The sequence below is a fragment of the Eleginops maclovinus genome, chromosome 9 (genome assembly GCF_036324505.1).
Source record: "Eleginops maclovinus isolate JMC-PN-2008 ecotype Puerto Natales chromosome 9, JC_Emac_rtc_rv5, whole genome shotgun sequence".
NCBI lineage: Eukaryota > Metazoa > Chordata > Actinopteri > Perciformes > Eleginopidae > Eleginops > Eleginops maclovinus.
Genome location: NC_086357.1, coordinates 21,931,476 through 21,951,633, shown reverse-complemented (window position 1 = coordinate 21,951,633; position 20,158 = coordinate 21,931,476). Strand labels below are relative to the sequence as shown.

Genomic DNA, 20,158 nt, shown 5'->3' with positions numbered 1-20,158 from the left:
TTTATAGTCATTGCACAATAGTACAAAAAAAATGCAGTTTGCATCCACCCAGAAAGTTCAAAGAGTAGTGAATTATCATATTAAATTCACATATCAGATCAATGTACATAAATGTCTAAATATGAATAAAGGTCTTTTGATAAGTAGCAGAGTTAGGTCATATACATTTAAGGTGCAGGGTTTATGCATACATAACTTAAATACAATAGTAAGGAATATTAAATACAGAATTGATTATGTATTACATTATATGTATGTATATTTATTTAAAGATTTGACTGCCATCAGAATGCCTATTTTAGGATTAAACGTCTACGAGAACGTGGTCTTGAAAATCTAATGAAAAATTAGCACGGATAACCACAATTGCCCAAAACACAAAACTCGATTTATCTGCGATCGTCTAGCCATGCCTTACACGAGGATTATCGTTCCTCGCGACTTGCTTGGTCTTATTTAAGATGGCAGCCTAGTGCTGAGAAGTAACGCGGTTATTACATGTCAACATGTCACTCCTCAGAGTTTGTGCTTTTGCCAAATGTCTGAATCGTCGCAGTTTATTTGAACAATGTGCTATTCGCCTGTCTCCTGCGGACCGCTGTCAGCTGTGTGTGTCGCTAAGAGACGGTGCAGTCAGACGAATATCAGGTGAGTCTGTCCTACAGTCACAGATAAGGATGCACCAAGTTTACCCAGTTTCTTCTGTTTAAAATATCAATGTTTTTTGTGTGAATCTCAACGAGGGTTTACTGAACAGTTATCTGTAATGTTGGACGAGCACAGCACATGGGATATGTTGAATGAATGTTTTGTTAATGAATCTAGTCTGAGGATGCTTTGTTTGTGGACACGTTTAACGGTTTTTGCTGTAGTAAACTCATCAGAAACGTCTTTGTGTTAAAGTCTGTGGTCTTTGTAGTTGTATTTGATCTGTGAAATAACCTGTTGATATAACTGTCTTTATTATGGCTAGGAACTGTATGTAATGACCGCCCAAAACTGAATTGAACCACTCTATTATGAATCTGGTATCACTATGCTTTAACATTATTATTGCTATAAAGACATTACCATTTTTTTGGTGTATGTGAAAGTAAAATGTAGCAAAATAAGATGATAATAACAAACAATTGTTTACTTACTTTAAGAAGTAAACAGTTTGACATCACTATAGTTTAAGTTGTTAATGCACATTTTTAGGAAACTGGCAAGTTCTCATTATGTTGGTGATTATTAATATTATTATCTCTTATTATGCTTCGTTTTTTTTCAGAGACACCTTGGCAACTTCAAAGAAAAAATATTTCATTTGTCCCAAAGAGAGAAGATGCAAAGAAACGTGAACTCAAACAGTCTCAACTGTTACACGGTATGTTATTGTAGACCACAGGTGGCAGGATATTGCATCTTTGACCCCCAAAATCACTGTTATATATTATAAATACATACATTTTAATACCAAATCCGGTATATTCAGAGGTCTCTGTTCTTTGCAATCTGCCACTTCTAACTGCAGTTGCTTTTTGTTTTGTCCAAGACACCTTTAATTGAGTTGCTTGGCCTAATCGTAGTTATTTCTGTATTTCACTGTACTTTGCAATTACAAAATATGACATTTTTTCTCTCTCTCTCTCTCAGTTCTTGAGGCAAGGATCCAACAACTCCAATCTGACACCGTTTTAGATGTCCAGCATGCAAAAGTGCATTTTCTTAAAGCGCCGTCTTCTGGAAGAGAACTTTTATCTGGTAAAGGTCCCAAAAGCACACCCAAGGAAAAAACTGTCATTCCTAAATCAGGACAGACTGGTGCTAAAGAGGCTTCAAAATCTCAGCTTAGCCGCTGGAAGGAGAAATTAAATCGGGAGAAAAATAAAAAACTGGAGAATGTAAAGTTGAAACCGACAGTCAAATCTAAAGGAAGCAAAAGCAGCTCATCGCTCCCCAGTACTACACATAAAACTATATCTACCACTGCTAAAAAGCCAGAGCCCTTGATCAAGAACATTAAAGGGCACAAAAAAGTGTCTGATCAGACTAGTGCTGGAGTTTCTTCAACAGTCACCTCCACTGCTGCTGCGGGGACAGCAACAAAGACACAGAAAGAATCTAAAGGAAAACAGAAGGGATCTAAAAAGCATACTGTTGCTGATGCTAAGGTTAGCTCTAAAGAACTGGTGGAGGTGAAAGAGATGGAGAGGCTCAGTCAACAAGTAAGCCAATGGACATCTTCAAGTAACCCACAGGTCCTGCAGCGGGACAGTGAGAAGTCTGCATGTGGGGACCTCATCCAGAGCATCTGCTCTTACTTGGAGGCGTGTGTGTTTGCTGAAGATTTTGACAGGGCGCAGCGCTTCCTGATCAGCCAGCACAGAATCAGGAGAGGACGTAAAGTTATGAAAACGGATGTCTACAACATCATGATGAGGTTGTGGGCCAAGAAGGTGAGTTCAACAAATGAGATAAGTAATAAGTAACAGTAATCTTTTTAGATCAAATGTTGGTGTCAAGAAAACAATGATTGTGTTAAAGGGTCTCCTAGTATGCTCTTTTATGGCATATATTATAGGTCTCAAATATATTAAAAAAACCTGTCTCTGACTTGTTTGGCTCAAAATACCAAACAGATCATTGATTTTAGCATGTCCACTATCCCTCTGTTTCAGCCCCGTTTTCGAAAGTGCTGATTCTGTGACTTTCGCTTTAAATTTGAGCTGAGCTGAAGCTGACCACGCCCCTTTTGAGAATCGTGATCTCTCTGTCTGAAGAGAGACGTTTCTAACAGAGAAACTCAGCTAAACGCTGCTCTGATTAAACGCCATATTATGTTCCGAACAACATCAAGCATTAATTCTGAAACACTTCTCAGTGTTTACCACTAGAAGAGAGACATTATATGTATTATATATACAACAACTCTTAAGTCCCTCCTGCAGACATCCTACTGAATACACAGACACACAGAAGTGCTGCGGAGGGGATTCAGCTCGCGACTGTATGGGGACGATAGGTTGAGACGTGTCACGTGGGCAGGATGTTGCCAGGAGTTCAATGTAAAGCCAGCCCACATTTCGGTAATGACGTCATATCGGCAGCAAATCTGGAACAGCTCGTTTGTACCCCCGTTTTTAGAGTTGTGGGTAAGGAGGAAAAGAGAGAGGGTTGTAGTTTTCTGACACTTTGTGAGTCTCCTTACACACCGGGGACACAAATTGATGTATAAAAGACAGCAAGAAGTGCATTTTGCACAAGAGGGGACCTTTAACATTTGCATAAAATGCACATGGTAGCAAAGTTTCATTATTCCATGTCTCTCTCTCTGTCTGTTTATTTGTAGGGCAATTTAAATCAGATTGGCCGCATATTTATTCTGTTAGAAGAAGCTCATCTGAAGCCAAACCTGGGATCCTACTGTAGTGCCTTGGAGTGTATGGGACGTAAACCTGACTGCCCTCCAAAAGTTATCACAAGGTAAGTACACACATGCCATCAATAAACAGGACTCAAAAACAGCTGGGTTTGTGACTCACCTAATATATACAGTACCTTGTGTTTATTGGCCTTCCAATGGCATCAAAACACTAACAATCCAGAGTGTTGTGGAGCCACGCTTTGTTATAGTGCTGACACAGTGCTGTGGATGAATGTCTCTCTATTCAAGATCATGTGTTTCTGTATAATTAGATTTTTCACTTTTGAGTGCTATTACTGTAAAGCCATCGGACAGATTTTAGTTTTAAGGAGAACAGTAGTAGTACAAAGACTTACCAGCAGGGGTCATGTTGTGTTCATTGTTTGCACTTCTGCACTCCTTTCTGAGTTGTAGCAAATGATTTATTTTATATCGGAGCTATGATTGTCACTTTTGATCTATGAAAATGATACATGTTTCATTGTTTGAATGTTGTTGGTTTAGTTAAAGGCTGCAGGGTAGTAGTGTTGGCTGGATGGTGGTTACTTTGGTCACATGGGGATTAAAGAGCAACCTCATGAGGATCTAGTGAGGCTTTTACAGTAGCAGTGCAACTGAAATTACAGTGGAGGTCAGGGTTTCCCTTTTGCCATTATGGTCTAGTTTTAAGTTGTCTTGTGTATACATTGTAAATCAAAGCTGCTTTCAAACACAGAAATACAGACACTTGCGGAGTCAGCACCGGTATAGTGCGTCGTATAAAAGTGTCTATCTCAAATACAGCTGTTTTTCTCATGGGCTGCTCTTCAAAGGGTCAGCTGCAACCATACAGTCAACTATAATTTAAACTTTGAACTCTACATTCAGTGGCAATTTCCAGTCAGCACACGTCAGTTTATACTGCTGATCATGTGTGGGCCGCTCGGTTTCTAATGGCAAACATGATCAGTGTCCATCCTATAGTCTGCTGACAGAATCAATTGTTTCCAACTCCTAGCACCTCATTTACTGCTCCTTTCCGTCATTACTGATATTGTTTCCATGGCAACACAGCATCTTATAGAGGTTTCTTCAATTAGTTTTGTCAATTTGCAGAAGTTTCTGTAATAATTATTATAGCTTTTCACAAAGTTTTAGTTTCCACAGCAGCGTGCTGACATAGTCTGAATGGGTTTTGGCACAGACTACTAGTTTGAAGATAACTCTCTATTTCTTTTTGCTCAAATTACAAGTTTAAGCAACCTTGTATCAAGCCTTGACAGCCAGTAGTCCGGTTGTGTCTCAGCTGTAACTAGGTCATCCTGACAAATCACAGTTAAGTAATATTAATCAAGTTTTTATGTCACTGACTGTGTGTCACACTTTGGATTTATTGCATGAAATTTAACACATACAGTAAAACCCTACTGGGCACAGCTCAAAGCCTCAGCAGAACACTCAGTCATAGTGTGTGTGCTTGTTTGATGGCAGCCAACACAATCAGCTGGCCTGCAGCCCAGGCAGGGCTTAACCTTAGTCAGGAGTTATTATTATAGCAGGAAAACTCCAGGGCACAAACTGTATTTACTTCATTCCCCCTCTTGCATGTTGACATATGGACGCTGTTGAACAATGCACTTTTATACCCGTTTGGAAATGTCACATTCTGGTTCAGTCTCCTCCTGTCCAGTCTGCATTTTAGGAACACAACATAACATGGAAACAGGGCTATCATACTTCAAAAGCTTTTAACTTTCACATATCAATCTCTGCAATGCCTCCAAAGATCCAGTCCTGGTTCTTGCACATTAGTTACTTTTTCAATTGTTTGTCAGTGGTGAAAAACATCAGAACCTGTAGGGTAACCTGAGTTAAAGTGACTCTTTTGGTGTCGGTCTTCTTCGTAGTAGATATTTTATTACATTTTCTCTGTGAATGCACCATTGATTTCGCTCTTTTTAATGTAAGACCCCCTATTTTGTGAAGGGGTTAGTGCGGGGTTAGCCCACACAGCCCTCAGTTTCCTCAAGGTCTGACCTTCATATGACGTGTGGTGAGGGCACTTTGTAATCTGGGCCACAGCTATGTACCTTGTAATCACACTTTGCTAAATAGCCTGAGAAGTGGAATGGAATATTGGAATATTATCTGTGCCGCATTTCACTGCTGGCTTGATTAGCTGTTTGAGAGCTTCATCATCCTCTGCTGGGTCAAGTGCTGTTGCAAAACCACACACAGTGACGCACACACACATTCCCCCTGGACCCTGGAGACATCACCCTATGCAGCGTGGTCCAATAGCAAGACAGGTGGTGGTGGCAGGGCAGTGGGATTGTAGGTATCTGGTTAGTCCATCGATCAGAGTAAGCTGATGCTTGTAGGACATTGTTGTTCTGCAGTGGTGCACTTCTGCTCTCTTTTCTCCTACAGTCATCACTATCATCGTTTTTCTCTCTTTCTCTGTGTTTGTCTCCTGCCTTTCTCTGTGTTGTTTTCCAATTTATTAGTACTCTCCTAATATCACTCTCGCCTGTGAAGTCCCCCCTGCAGCATCCTTACCCTCAGTGCACCCATCTGTTCCCCTCTCCTCTGTCTCTCCTACGCACACACTTATCCCTGAAAGTTTTCCCTTTTGTAAGTGCTGTGTCCTCCAGAGCTCTTTGCTCCCTTGGGTGAAGCAGAGCAGTCACCAGTCTGATTATGCTCTATCTTTCAACCTCTCTGCTCTCTTTGTTAGTCCGGACCACAGTGCCAGCACCCAGACTAATCCTCTCTTTGTTCGAGGCTCTCTCATTTACTCAGCATAAAATTGCACATTGCATCACGGGAGACTCAAAGGCACAAGTGAAAATACTAAAAAAAAATATATATATATAACATACACTTCAAACACTAGACAGTTTTTATTCAGTCATGTGCAGAAACCATCTCACTTGATAAGATGCAGGTGTAGGAAATTGCTGATGCAAGTTTCCTCCAGATGGTAATCAGCCTGCTGTTATTTATAATTGTCTCGAGGAGAAGGTGTGCAGGTGAAGCAGAGTGCTCCCATCCTCTGTGGAGATGACAAATGGGTTTTCCTCACTGGAGTCTCTTGGCTCGGTCACGTAGTTCAGTTGTTTACCTCTAGGGAGCAGTGCATCCAAACACCTTGTTCAGGCTACTCAATCATGGTTTGGCAGGGGCTCTATACCTCAAAGTGTGCATGGCACTAACAAGGTTTTATCCCTGTAGACATATGACAGATGCTATTCCACATATACAAAATAGTGTATACAGTAGGTAGTACAAATTGCATGTATAACCTGGATGCCATTCAGTCAGTTTTTACAAATATTTCATTGGCCCAATTCATAAATTAGAAGAATACATCAGGGAACAGCTATTTAAATACCAAACACTATGGCTGCACAATTAAGCAAAATGTTATCAAAATCACAATATTTGGTAAAAATATCTGAATTAAGTTTTGTGGTGCTGCAGAAATTCCAGAAAGTCCAAGTCTACTAGTGGTATCTTACAGACTGACGTAGTAAAAAAAACCTTGTTTGGTATAGATCAGTGTAAAAAAACCCACTATATTCATTTAATCATTTTTCAATGCTGATGTGAGGAATGTCTCAACATTGATCATTGATGTATATGCAACCTCTGGATCTTGCTAGTCACAGAATAATAATGATCCACCTGGCTGGATTAATTCATTCACAGGTCTTCTGAGGCAACCTATCAAACCGAGTTATGAAATAATCATGTTATGGCACCTCCCATCTGTATTCACGGGACCGGTTAGAGACTGTTCCCTCTCTAGGAGATCTCTAAGAGGTTCTATTTGAATAAACATTTCTCTGATGTCGTCAGTGCTCATCTACCCCTAGATCATTCGCATACTCTTGACAGAAAGGCCCATCAATGCAAATACATACCTTTATATTCTGAAACTGTAGATCAGGGTAGGCGAGACATATACAATGATCCTTGTGGGGAGCTGAATTAATCAGAAGCCCAGCAAGTTATACGATTATCTTAGTCCCAGTCCCACATCAACAGGCAGGTCAAAGGGTTGTACACTCTGAACTTGTGATCAGACTCCAAAATCTCTCCCATTATAATAACCATAATCTCCCACGTAAATGAAAATGTACTTAGTCATCTGATGGTCTCATTCTCTGGCTAGCTTTACTTGAAGGTTACACGAAAGCCAATCTGGATGGAAAGGAAAAAGAGTTGTAATTGCTTCCTGTACCGGAGTTGTGTGGAGGTTATGTTTTTTTAATCTGATCTTATATACAGACAAGATGTGGCTTCAGATTTGTCTTTAAGTCTCCGGTTGGCAAGATATGAAACAAATAAATGGTGGAGGCTGTAACCCACATGCAGATATTAAAAGACTGTTGGTAATATGGCCAACATCTCTGCTCCCAATTTGGCTGCCAAGCAGTGTCTGTATGCTTTTGTGTGGAAGAAGTTGCATTTATACCTTGAACAAAATGTATTAAAAGTCTATTTTTATGTAAACCCTGTTTATTTTGCCAACAGCGCTAACACTAGTTGCTGATTTGGGAAACACACCATGTGTTGTTGATAGTACACATAGACAGTTGACCTATCTCCTCACACACAGATATTCAATATCATGGGAAACACAGACAAAGCAACAACTATCACAAAGCAAAGTATACATCTTTGTTGTTGAGAGCCCAGAAAAACATGTTTTAACATCAAATTCTGCATCATTTGGTCTTTATGTTCCTACCAACATTGTCTGTGTAACTGATGGTTATACGGTGTATTTGTAGGTATTGCCTGTATTTTGGATGGGAGTTAAGTCGAGGAATACTGCAGCTACACTGTACTGCACTTCTGTGTTCTCTTATGGACCTCAGGAAAGATAATCATCTACTGTTTGTGCTTTGCGTGTATCGCATAGCACAATAATATTCTGTGGTTTACAGAATAATTGGATGAGTCTAATCTGTTTACTGCTATTACTGATTGTGCTATTGGCCATTCTTACTCAAAGGGCTCATATGAGTCATTGGAAAGTGACTGGACTGCTTTTATCCCAATTACATTTTAAAAGTCACATTTAAAAACCAGAAATATCAATACCTGGCGAGAATAATGGTAAAGCCACTTATTCTGATGAGCATCCCCAGGTCACCACATATTGTAGCATGGTTAAAATCTGATACCATTACCAACTGTATGTCCCTGTCTGTCCAGGTGCCTGACCCAGATGGAGGAGGACGGCTTGTCTCTGGATGATGTGTTCAGAAAGTGTGTGTTTCGGCAAGATGAAAGAGACATGGTGCTAAAGGCCGTGCAAATCGTCCAGCCCGACTACCAGCCCAGCCTCAACACAAACACTGGCCAGTGCTCCTCATCGCTGGTTCAGGACTACTACACACAGGTAACTGTAGTACAGACTGGCAGTTGTGACACAGTACAGTGATTTGTTTTTAGATGATTTTAGGGCACTGACAACCTATTTTCTCAAAATGTGCATTCCTTTATAAGCCATAGTTTCCTACATGACAACGTTTGAAAACAGTTCTGACTGTTTTACACGTGAGTTTTGTGTTTCTGTCCTCTTTTTTTACTCACTGCGGGATAGAAGTGGACCCAAGTCTGAAAGTTAGAAAGTTTTTCGGTGCAACGATAACAGCTTAGCATCGTTTTTTATAATTGAAATCTATCAGTCGATGCTTGGTTACTCCTTTTACCAGACCTCTCAAAGTCAAGTCGGATCAAACAACACCCACATTATTCATATACTACAGATTGACGGAGGTTTTGACTGTGAAACTCTTAATCATAATAACTAAAAATGCATAATGTATGACCACAAGAACAAATATCAATAGGCCTAGCAGTAATCCTTGTGGTTCACCAAAATTCACTTTAAATGTAGCATCTACAGATAAATTGGCTTTAATTTATCGTTATTCCATAAACTAGGAGACAATTTAGTCACTTATGACATAATAACTATCATATACATGCACTTGTTGGCTGGTGGTGTTTATTGTTCAATCTTAAACTAAATGGAGGGTTTTTTAGTGACTACAACATGCTGATTTTGATGTAGCAGATGTGTGTTGCAATCAGCAATTTCTTTACCCCAGTTGTTACTTTTAAAAAGATGAGAGATGTAGAAGATCAATCAATGCCGAGTCATGCATTTCATAAAGAATGCATTTTCAATCCAGAAGCATTAGAGACATTAGTTACAGTTATTGAACTGCATGAGGTTGTATGATGAAGAGTGTCGATGTATCACATGAATACAGATATTGTGTTTGTCAAAGCACCATGGAGCTGGGAAAACTGTCAGAAGGCTCCAGCCTGACTACGAAAGATTTGATTGTCACTCCTTCACAGCCAGACGGGCATTGGCCTATTTATAGTGAGCCGACTGCTTCCTAATGGCTGCTCGGCTGTACTCGCCTCTCCTCTTCTCACCTCTCCTCCCCTTTTCTCATCTCACTTCCCCTTCTGATTCTCACATGATTCACTAACAGCTTTTTGTTCAGGTTTAGAATTTTTAACAGATTTATAAGTATTTTCGGTCAACTTGATGTTGATGTTAGCCTTTGTGTGTGTGTGTGTGTGTGAGAGGGTAGCGCTAAGCAGCTCCTGTATTTTTATCTTTAATCATGCCACTTAGTGAAATGTGAAACTGGCTAAATGTAAGGCTGGTTATCTGACTATGACTGTGACTGTCTGGTAGGTTGATTTAATGACTGAAAGGCTGTCCAAATAACTGGTCCGTTAGATAACAGAGGAGCAGACTGGATGGTCTCCGGAGGATTTGGAATCGGTGTTAGCAGCAGACACACAATCTAATTAGAATATTGTTTGTTGTTGCGAGATGGAATTTTGATTAGGCTGATGCTTGTACAAAATGCAGTTTGATCTAGTTTCAACTTGTCATCAGAGAATGTATGGTATTATCATTTCATTATTTGTGTTCATGTTGAAACTGGCCCATTCAACAAAACATTGCACTTTGATTTGCTTGCAATGCTAAATATAGTTTGTACACTCCTCAGTTTTGTTGAATTGTGGGTTTGAACCAGTACCTTTATATATACAGTCTATGCACAGGACAGGTTTGGACAGTATCATTATGCATTTTAATAAAGTCACACAGCTGTACAGCCCTTTTCTGTAGAGCTTTTTGCTTTTCTTTGTACCTCAGAAGCTCCAAGTTTGCACTTTCAACCTGATTGTGTCAGCACAATTATCCCTGTGTTAGCTTCTTAGCTCTTCGGTTTTTCTGAAGTTGTAATATTGCCCAAGAGCTGTCTGGTGAGCAATTTATGTGGCACACTAGCTTAAACTCCGGCTGCGGTCCATGCTCCATCTCTCCAAGGCCTGATTTACTAGGAGCTAATAAATGTTCTTACCGCTGTACTACGGGCACTAATGGCTACAATCTTTCTACGACATGTACAGATAGTATGGTCTTACTGCCTCGGCAAGGTCATTACCTCCTTTAAACAATTACTGACATTTATAAAGCACATTGTATTTATTTTAGTAAGAAATGTGGCATTGTCTTACAGTCTGTTGCTCAGTTCTTTGTCAATTCAATCCCAATTGATCTGGTGCTTTGTTAGAAAGGTATTTTGATAGTGAATTTACTAAGCATACACACATTCATTCAGCAATTAATTTCAGGCCACTTATGATCAAAAGCACTTATTGACCACTTTGTTGGCTAGATTTTCTTTTCAATCATCCCCCAAAAAATAGTATTTAAGCTTTGGACCCCCTTTTTATATGTTCATTCAAATCTTAATAATATCAAACTGAGAAGAAAAATGTTGTCTGGGTTTGCTCTCTCGCATCACTAAGCCAAAGATTGTGACACTAACACTTTCTTTGCAGCGGACTAAAATGCTTTTATGACTTGGGCTTTGATCACTGGCCTGAAAAGACCATTAGTCAATTGGTAGGCCCGTTAGAGGTAACTACAATGAAGGTCAGGGTCTTTCAATCTTCTGTGCTTTTTATCTTCAGTAGACTGGACTACTGTAACGGTGTCTTTACAGGTCTCACTAAGAAATCCATTAGAAAGCTGCAGCTGATTCAGAACGCTGCTGCTCGAGTCCTCACTAACACTAGAGAGTGGATCACATCAGTCCAGTTCTGAAGTCTTTACCCTGGCTTCCTGTCTGTCAGAGAATTGATTTCAAAGTTCTGCTGCTGGTTTATAAAGCATTGAATGGTTTAGGCCCAAAATACGTTTGTGATCTCCTGCTACATTATGAACCATCCAGAACTCTCAGGTCTTCTGGCAGGGGTCAGCTTTCTGTCCCCAGAATTAGAGCTAAACAAGGAGAAGCAGCGTTCAGTTATTATGCTCCAAATATCTGGAACAAACTCCCAGAGCCCTGCAGGTCCGCTGCTACTCTTACTGCCTTTAAATCCAGGCTGAAAACATTTCTTTTTGCCGCTGCTTTTAATTGAACTGTTCTGATCTAACATTGCACTGTAACTTTATTCTGCAGTGTAACTTTTATTCATGTATTTTATACCTGTTGTGTTTATTTCATTATCTTTGCTTTTAAATGACTGTTTTTAAATGCCTTTTTATAATATGCTGCACTATTTCTTAATGCTCTTAATGTCTTTCATTTTTATAAAGCACTTTGAATTGCCTTGTGTTTAAAGGTGCTACATAAATCAGCTTGCCTTGCCTTGCCTTACAGTAGGCATCAGTTATTTCTCTGTTTCTGTCCCGCTTTCTCACCCTCGTGTTTGTGTGTATGTGTTTTAGCGGTCGGACCATCAGTACCCTAAACTGGACTTTAGTCATGAGGAGCTTCATCAGCGTTTCAAACAACAGCTCACCATCGAGCAGGACTGCAACATCACCATCGACTCTGTGGAGGCCGCCAAGCCCATCACTGAGAAAATGGCCAAAATGGTAAACCAACACACATGATGTCTCTCCTCATCTTCATCACATATTTAATATATTAAAATCATTAAATAGTTGTAAAAATAGTGTGTTATGGAGGTTAAATATTAGATGGTTTAGTCTTACAAATCTAACCAACATCCTTAATTACGATTGAGGTTCAACATTTGTACTTTCAATATATTTGTGACCAACTATTTACAAATAATTGGTTCCTTGCATGACAGATGTTGTTGCTGGTGCTGCTGCATTGTTTTTAAGAAAAAAAAAGTCCTAAATTCTTACAAACCAAAACATAGCGTCATTTGTACTGGAAGGACATCTTGTTGTTTAATGCTGTAATTCTTTTCTTTTAAAATGGCAAACAGTCGTGTGGATTCCCCACTAAATCCACCATGCTGGCTCAATATACAGACGTAGATGGGGGGTTTTTCTTGGCAGTTTCCTCATCAGTTTAAAGAGATTATGATAACACCGTTACATAACTTTGATGTATTGACAGCAATGCATTTCTACACCAAATGGTACCCACTGTCTGCCAGGAGTAAAGTTGTTCCTGTCTTTCTGGTATAAACTTTTAAATAATATGCATTTAGGCCTGACAGGTTAGAGGCAGAGACATCTTATTCCTGTGGTGTGCCTTTTTTTTTTTCCCATCTCTGGCATTTACAGTCCTGCCTGGCTCGCCTGCCTCTGCAGATGGGCTACGTGGGAAGTGAGCGGGCTGAGAATCCCTGGTGGTCAGGAAGCATTTACAGACAGGCAGGGCAGAATAATAATGTATTGTAATGGATGCCTCTGGAGAGAACCCAGTCACCTCTCCCTTCACAATCAAGACTGTGTCTCTGCTTCAGTCTGGATAAAACTCTGAGACTAAGGAGTGAACTCAGTGCTCGGATCTTTGGTATAACTGCAATACCTCCCAAAGTGTGTGTGTGTGTACCCATCTACATAATCTAATTTCCCATTATTCAGTGTATGGTTTTAATTCAGTCATTAGAAAGCAAGAAGCACATCTAAAAAAGATTGATTATAGTGCACCAAAAAATGAAAATATTGCTGAAGCACATGCATAGAAAACGTTATTCCGACCAGTTTTAGTCCTGGATGAATCCCTCTGTGGCCCAGATGTGTTCCACTTATAAGAGAGAATAAGGCTGTTTTCCCCTTTTTCCACTGAAGGTATCTGGGACAAAGAAGCCCAACCGTCAAATAACATGCACTCTCATGCTACACAATGTGTAGTGAGAGGTGGCCCCATCTGCTGCTTCACAATTCATAACCATGTCAATTGGGTTCATACAGTGTGGGATAAACAAGCAACGATGCGGGAATGTTCATTTAGTTTGACAATTGTCGCATTCTTTATTTGTTTCCTGCTGCCTGTCTCTGTTATAAGATGAGGATGACTTCCAGATATTTGTCCTTTCAGAGGAAGCTGCTGGCGGATCAGCGGGTCCTGTGGCAGAAGAGCCTCCTCCAGGCCCTGAGGGAGAGTAAGAGGATCCTGGCTAACACCACCACTGTGACTTTTAAGCCTAACCTTTATCCCTACCTCTGTGTGCTAGAGGATAAAGAGTATGTTGACATCATGATACAGGTAATACAACCCCCTTAACCCAGCATACTGCTCAATAAAAGGCCAAAATGTAAGATTTAATAAAGACTTGCCTGTCTGTCTTTACTACACTATACACAAAAAGATTTGATGCTGATGTCACATTACGCTCCTTTGATTCCTCAATACTGCCACAAGACCAAGCCACAAAACACAAATCAAGTATCTGACGCTGACAAAAGCTGCAACATCATCATGCTTTATCTATGGCAGTAACAAAGAACCTGTGTTGATCAGATACCTCCACAAAGACCAACAAACAGGATGTTAATTCTGAATATACCTTTCTTCACATTGATTTCCCCTCTGACTGAAGGATTGGTTTGTAAATGTTTTGACATTTTGATCTGTGTGCTACTCCTCAGAGTATTGACAACCTGCCTCCCAGCGGAGAGTCGCTGAAGGTTTTAGCCAAATATCTGGGCAGCAGGGTCAACACCAAGTACCAAGTGAGGCAGAAGCAACAAAATCAGATGGTGGAAAAATTGAACAATATTTACAACACCTACACGGACCTGCTGGCAAAAGATGGAAAGGTAGAGCTATCACCGTTCCCAACGTCTTCTCATTTTGTGTCTTAGAACAACACCAAAGTGACCTCAGATACTATGCTGATGTGAAATGTCATGTTGCAGTAAATGAAAGAAGAAATGTAGATAAAGTTGCAATGCATATTTTAGTTGGTGCTCTGTTTAAAAGTTTTGGAGTCACGACACCTCAGCCCGTTCACTGACTCTGTTTTTATGGGTCTTGTCCGCTGAGGGCGAAACCGCTGTGTCATCAGGACTGTAATGAGCACCTAGTTATACTAGAAGTTAGTTGTTTGTTTACACACAGCCTTTGTAGTTAAAATGATGCCTATTATTATATTTCTCTTTGTTGTTATGACACAAATCATTAATCCAACTTCTTACTTCCTTGTCTGAGGACCAACTAATGTCTTTATTCGCTTGGATCATCATTTTCCTGAAGGCTGTGGTTTCTTGTTTTTGGCAGAACTTTTAATACCTCTAGACTTTAACAGGATACCTGATTTCTAATATGAAAGCTGACTTTTCATTAGATCACAAAAACAGTGTCTGTTTGACACGTTCTTTGATCTTTGGTTTTCTCACATGTCAACGTGTCTTTAAAAAAGACTGTAGCTTATTCTGATGAGTGAAACCGTTATCCTTACTTAGTAAAACACTTCTGTTCTTCTTCTTCTAGGAGTGTGGCGCCCTTCCCAGAGAGCAGTGGTGTAAGATAGAGACGGAACAGAGTTCAGGACCCTCGCTGGAGGGAGGGGAGGCCGATTTGCCGTACATTGTAACCCTGGAACTGGGCATTTACATGTTGGATCTGATGGTCAAAAACCTCAAAATTGATAGTGACATCCTGAATCCCACTTTCAACAGGAAGCACATACCCATCATCTACCACATGTACACCTTTCGCAGCACACGACAGGTACAGTGGAAGACTTCTCAAAGTGCTCACAGGGATATCAAAGGAGTTAGGTAACCTTGAGTTGGTAGCGATCATACTGAAATGCTCTTGCAAAATAGACAGGGCTTTGATAACCTGTAACAGGATTTCTGAGCACAAAAAAGATCCTTTCATCTGAGATTTATATGGAAAAATGGTTCCAATGGATTATATTAAAAAGGATCTCCAGGAATGTAACATTGAGGAACATTTTCAGAAGGATTCAGAATAAATACAATGGTAGGTCATTATGAGAACCCACAATCAGTCAGATCAAATTATACTCTTAATTGTCACTTTTTGAAAATTACACAAATTCAATCAGATGAAAAGATTAACCAGGCCTAGTTAAAGCAGTTGATACAGTTAATATTTTAATGTGGAAAAAGATCTACTGTGCAGCAGAAGCAAAGGAAATACCTGAAAACACTTCACCTTCACTGTGGAAATGTAGACTATGAACACCCACCTATCCAACATGAAGCTCAAAAGAGTGTGAAAAATAAAACCATCTCTCCCCTTGTGAGAATTGGCAGGGGGAAATGTCGAGTCAGATGAATAGGTTCCTGGATAATCCCTTTTTTAGTGTCCCCTTAATTGGCTCGCTGATTTACTGCCAGGGGACCCTGCAGGGGGGGTGAGCCGACCGTGTCAGGGGCGAGAGGCAGGAAGAGAGAGAGAGCGTTGTGGACTTTTTGGATTTGATGCACTTTCCCACTGTTGCAGACTTTTACTCTTAACTTTCTTTTATATATATATATATATCTATATGGACATTTATTTTCTCCTTTTACTTTCTTTCCTCCTGTTCTTCCTCTTTCCTCTGAGGTTAGCCCATCAGGGGAGCATCCTAATGATTTTATAGCCCAGCAGGGCAGACTGAGATGTTTTATTTTTCTGTCTAGTTAGTATAACCTTTGTTATGATGGTATATATTTCCAGTCCTACATGGGTTATGTCTAAGCTATTACTAGGGCACAATGACTGGCCTTGGGAAAAAATGATCACCCTTACTCCTGACCAGGGTTTTACAAACTTCGATAAAATAAAACATTTTAGGAGATCATCTAAAAGGTAAAATCTCCAGAATTTCCCTGACCACTTTTAAAATCTTAATGGGACAAACAAGGGTCACAGTGAAGTTTATGGAGCTTCAAGTTTTCTATCATATAACATAAAATTACATTTGTATTTAGCCGGCGCTCAAACGAAAAGGGGTTTCAGTCTGTAATGTAAATGTGCGATCTGATAGTGTTTTGTGGATGTCAGTGATATAAGGGGTATATAAGGTATATATGTTCTTCTGCATAGTTTTTGGGTTATGATTATAACTGCTATGAAACAGAACATGTATCATCTACTGGTATTCATTTAGGAGAATTCACATTAATGTTTTTCTCTGCTCATTTAGGCTTCTAATTGGATTTGCTCTGATGTTTCACCCTGCAGGTCGGCTTCATCAAACCTCACCCCATCCTGTCTCAGATGCAGCAGGACGCCACGGAGACCAAGTTAACCTTTGACTCCTTTGTGATGCCAATGCTGTGCCCTCCTGTGCCTTGGACTTCTGTCAAGTTCGGAGCCTACCTGCTGACACCTAGCAAGCTGATGCGCACAGGCGAAGGAGCCACGCAACACGAGGTGTTGTTGGAGGAATGCAAGAACCTCCATGCAGTCCTGGACTCTCTCAACCAGCTGGGCAACTGTGCATGGAGGATCAACAAGCCTTTATTGGATATTATTATCTCCATCTTTAATGATCGTGGTAGTGATAAGCTAGACATCCCTCCTCCTTTGTCAGAAGCCCCCAAAATACCCCACTTCAACCCCCAAGATCCCAGTTATACGTCTTCTGAGAAGGCCCACATGAAAAGGGAGGTGAGTAATGCCAGGAAGAAGTGCAGTGAGATGCACAGCCTGCGTATGGACGCTCTGTATAAACTCTCCATCGCCAACCACATGCGGGATGAGATCTTCTGGTTCCCACACAACATGGACTTCCGTGGACGAACCTACCCCTGCCCCCCATATTTTAATCACCTAGGAAGTGATGTCACACGGGCTGTCCTTGTGTTTGCAGAGGGGAAGCCACTAGGTCCAAAGGGACTGGACTGGATAAAGATCCACTTAGTCAATCTGACAGGACTGAAGAAGAGGAGCTCACTGGAGGGACGGCTGGAGTACGCTAACACCATCATGGAAGACATCCTGGACTCTGCCGACAACCCTCTCACTGTGAGTTTCTCTTTATATCTCTGTCCTGAGAAACCATCATAGTTCATCAAAGTATTTAGTTTAAACTTCTTATGCTATTACAATAAGGAAACATTCCAAAAATGGCTTACACTTTAAATATCTGAAATCAGATAGACAGTGGCATACTGTTATGGATAAAGAAATTAAGGCTGGAGACCAGATCATTTGAAACATACCGTGTAACAGAAATAGTGAAAGAATGAGTATTGCACTGATCAGTATTCGAAATGCAGATTATAGCATATCCCTTTCTCTTACTGGGGTCAGCTTTAGAGGTGACACATTCTAAAGGGGATATGAATATCTGTCAAAACAAAAAGTAAAATGCTTTTCCCGGTGGTGTTTATGTATGCAGGATAATGTGCTGGTGTTTGTCTTTGTCAGGGTAAGAAGTGGTGGATGAATGCAGATGAGCCCTGGCAGGCTCTGGGCTGCTGCATGGAGATAGCCAACGCCGTGAGATCTCCTGACCCGACACGGTTCATCTCTCATTTTCCTGTTCACCAGGTACCATAAAACACCTGAACTAATTATGTATCTGTAAACAGACTCATATTGCGGTTTGAATCTCATGTCCTATCTCCTCCTGATGTGTTATTTAATAAAACATTCAACTGCTGAACCGAAAGTAAATTCATCTCTTGGGTGAAACAAGGGCGCTGATTTAGAACTGATTATCTTCAGGATCATTCAGTCATGCTTTATGGCGTTGTTTTAGAGGGCACATCAAAATTAACAAGGCTAAACCTCACCTGCCATCTGGGGCCATTTACGGTATAAACCTGTAGCTTTAATCTCAGACCACAGCCTCAGATACCCTGTACTCAGATATAGACAAGAGCAATAGACAAATCCTCTTGAAAAGTGCCAGTGTTGGGTTTTTGTTTACTATTATTTCAAGCCCACTTACTGTTGAAACGTATCTCAGGTATCCAGTGATATACAGGTTTAAGCATTATCTCAAGCTTTTCTTATTTAGAGCAACGCTGTCTGCCCCTAAGGCCTTAGTCAACATCTCATCTCTTCATATTTGTATTGTGTGCCTCTACTGTGACATGTCTCCATGCTTTAATGTTCAAAAAGCTCTTTATTTTTCTCATACCGCCTGTGCTGCAGCACCTCTTTTCACCCTCTGTCTGAAACCAGAACCCAGTCTGCTCTGATTGGTTAGCTGGCCGGCTCTGTTGTGATTGGTCAACTGCTTAAATTTGCCTATGAGTGACAATGTGTTGTTGTGCTTGCCAATAAAAGCGTTAGTGTTACATAGGGATGTCAAACAATGGGGTCCAATCGAGGCGTTTCAGTCAGGAGGGGAACTTTGGAATTTTAGCCTTTGCAGACCATTTACATGTGAAAAATCCCTATACGACACACTACAGGGAAGGGGGAAACTCCAAAAAGTAATAATAATATTGCCCCTTTTTAAAGCAAACCAAAAGTTAAACAAGTGCCTTTATTTCTTCTGATTCCAGAGTTTAAACGTATTCAAAAGGAAAAGCATAATATTAATATTTAAAATGAAATGCAGTGTAATCGATATGGGCAAACTCATTTAGCACCTCTTCCTTGTATCTAACGGTTTCCACTGAGCTTTGATCATCAATCTGCTCTGGCTCTGTAAAAGCCTTTAAGCTAAGACTGTCCCATTGATGTTAACTAATGTGAACTGAGATAATGAGTTAATAAATAAAGGAAAGGATCTAAGAAGCCACAAGGAGACATGTGAGAGACTTTTAATGGAAGTTGCAGAACGTTAGGCATAGTAGAGAGACATTCAGGTTAATGTCACATTAGGACAGAAATCAAAAGAGAACCTCGGCAGCTGCCGGGATTGTGGCTAACTTTATTGCAATATTCACATTAGGCTTTTTCAATTTGTAACACTGACCACCAGTTTTAATTTAGTGTCAATGTATCATCAGTTAATTGCTAACCACAAGTCTGATGCCAGATCTGGTCCAGATAATTGAAAAGGCTCTTTGACGGTTTGATGGTCTGGCGTTAAGTGCAAAAATTCACTTTGTGGCTTTGAACAAAATTAAAAGAATTAAAAGCCTTAACCAAATCTGTTTCACTTCCATGTAGCCGATGCTCGTGTATTTCATATTGCCCTTCCTCCCCTCTCTATTCCCATTTCAGTTTTGTCTTTCCTCTTTTAAGTATGTTTGCTGTTCTTTTGTGTATCTTTTCCTCCCTGAGCTGCCCTCTCTGATTGTGGCTGATTATTCCTTCTCTTTGTGTGTTTTCTCCTCCTCCGCACCATCGCTTTAATCTTTCCTCTTCTTTTCTCCTGCAGGACGGTTCCTGTAATGGTCTCCAGCACTACGCTGCTCTGGGCAGGGATGTGATTGGTGCCACCTCAGTCAACCTCACGCCCTGTGAGGTGCCTCAGGATGTGTACAGTGGAGTCGCACAGCAGGTCAGCACCTGAGGGCGGTTTTTGGTTTGGTTTTTGTTACCTTTTTTGAACTGGATGGCTTTGGTGTTGCGCAATGTA

The 20,158-nt window shown here is 40.4% G+C and overlaps 1 protein-coding gene across 3 annotated transcripts in view; it reads left to right on the top strand.

Moving 5' to 3' along the window:
* The first annotated feature begins 433 nt into the window (after nt 1-433).
* Nucleotides 434-20,158, top strand: part of polrmt (polymerase (RNA) mitochondrial (DNA directed)) — a 42,869-nt gene continuing 23,144 nt past the window's right edge. For 2 of the 3 annotated variants that reach the window (XR_010166497.1, XM_063892095.1), the window contains exons 1-12: nt 434-648; nt 1,274-1,369; nt 1,639-2,441; nt 3,335-3,468; nt 8,615-8,801; nt 12,177-12,326; nt 13,753-13,920; nt 14,304-14,474; nt 15,148-15,387; nt 16,855-17,640; nt 18,046-18,168; nt 19,958-20,080. Coding sequence is in view for 2 of the 3 variants with exons in the window: in XM_063892095.1 (XP_063748165.1) it covers nt 507-648; nt 1,274-1,369; nt 1,639-2,441; nt 3,335-3,468; nt 8,615-8,801; nt 12,177-12,326; nt 13,753-13,920; nt 14,304-14,474; nt 15,148-15,387; nt 16,855-17,640; nt 18,046-18,168; nt 19,958-20,080 (3,123 nt within the window). In the remaining variant the exon portion in view is untranslated. The remainder of the gene's footprint in view (nt 649-1,273; nt 1,370-1,638; nt 2,442-3,334; nt 3,469-8,614; nt 8,802-12,176; nt 12,327-13,752; nt 13,921-14,303; nt 14,475-15,147; nt 15,388-16,854; nt 17,641-18,045; nt 18,169-19,957; nt 20,081-20,158) is intronic. The other variant, XM_063892096.1, reaches the window with a different exon arrangement.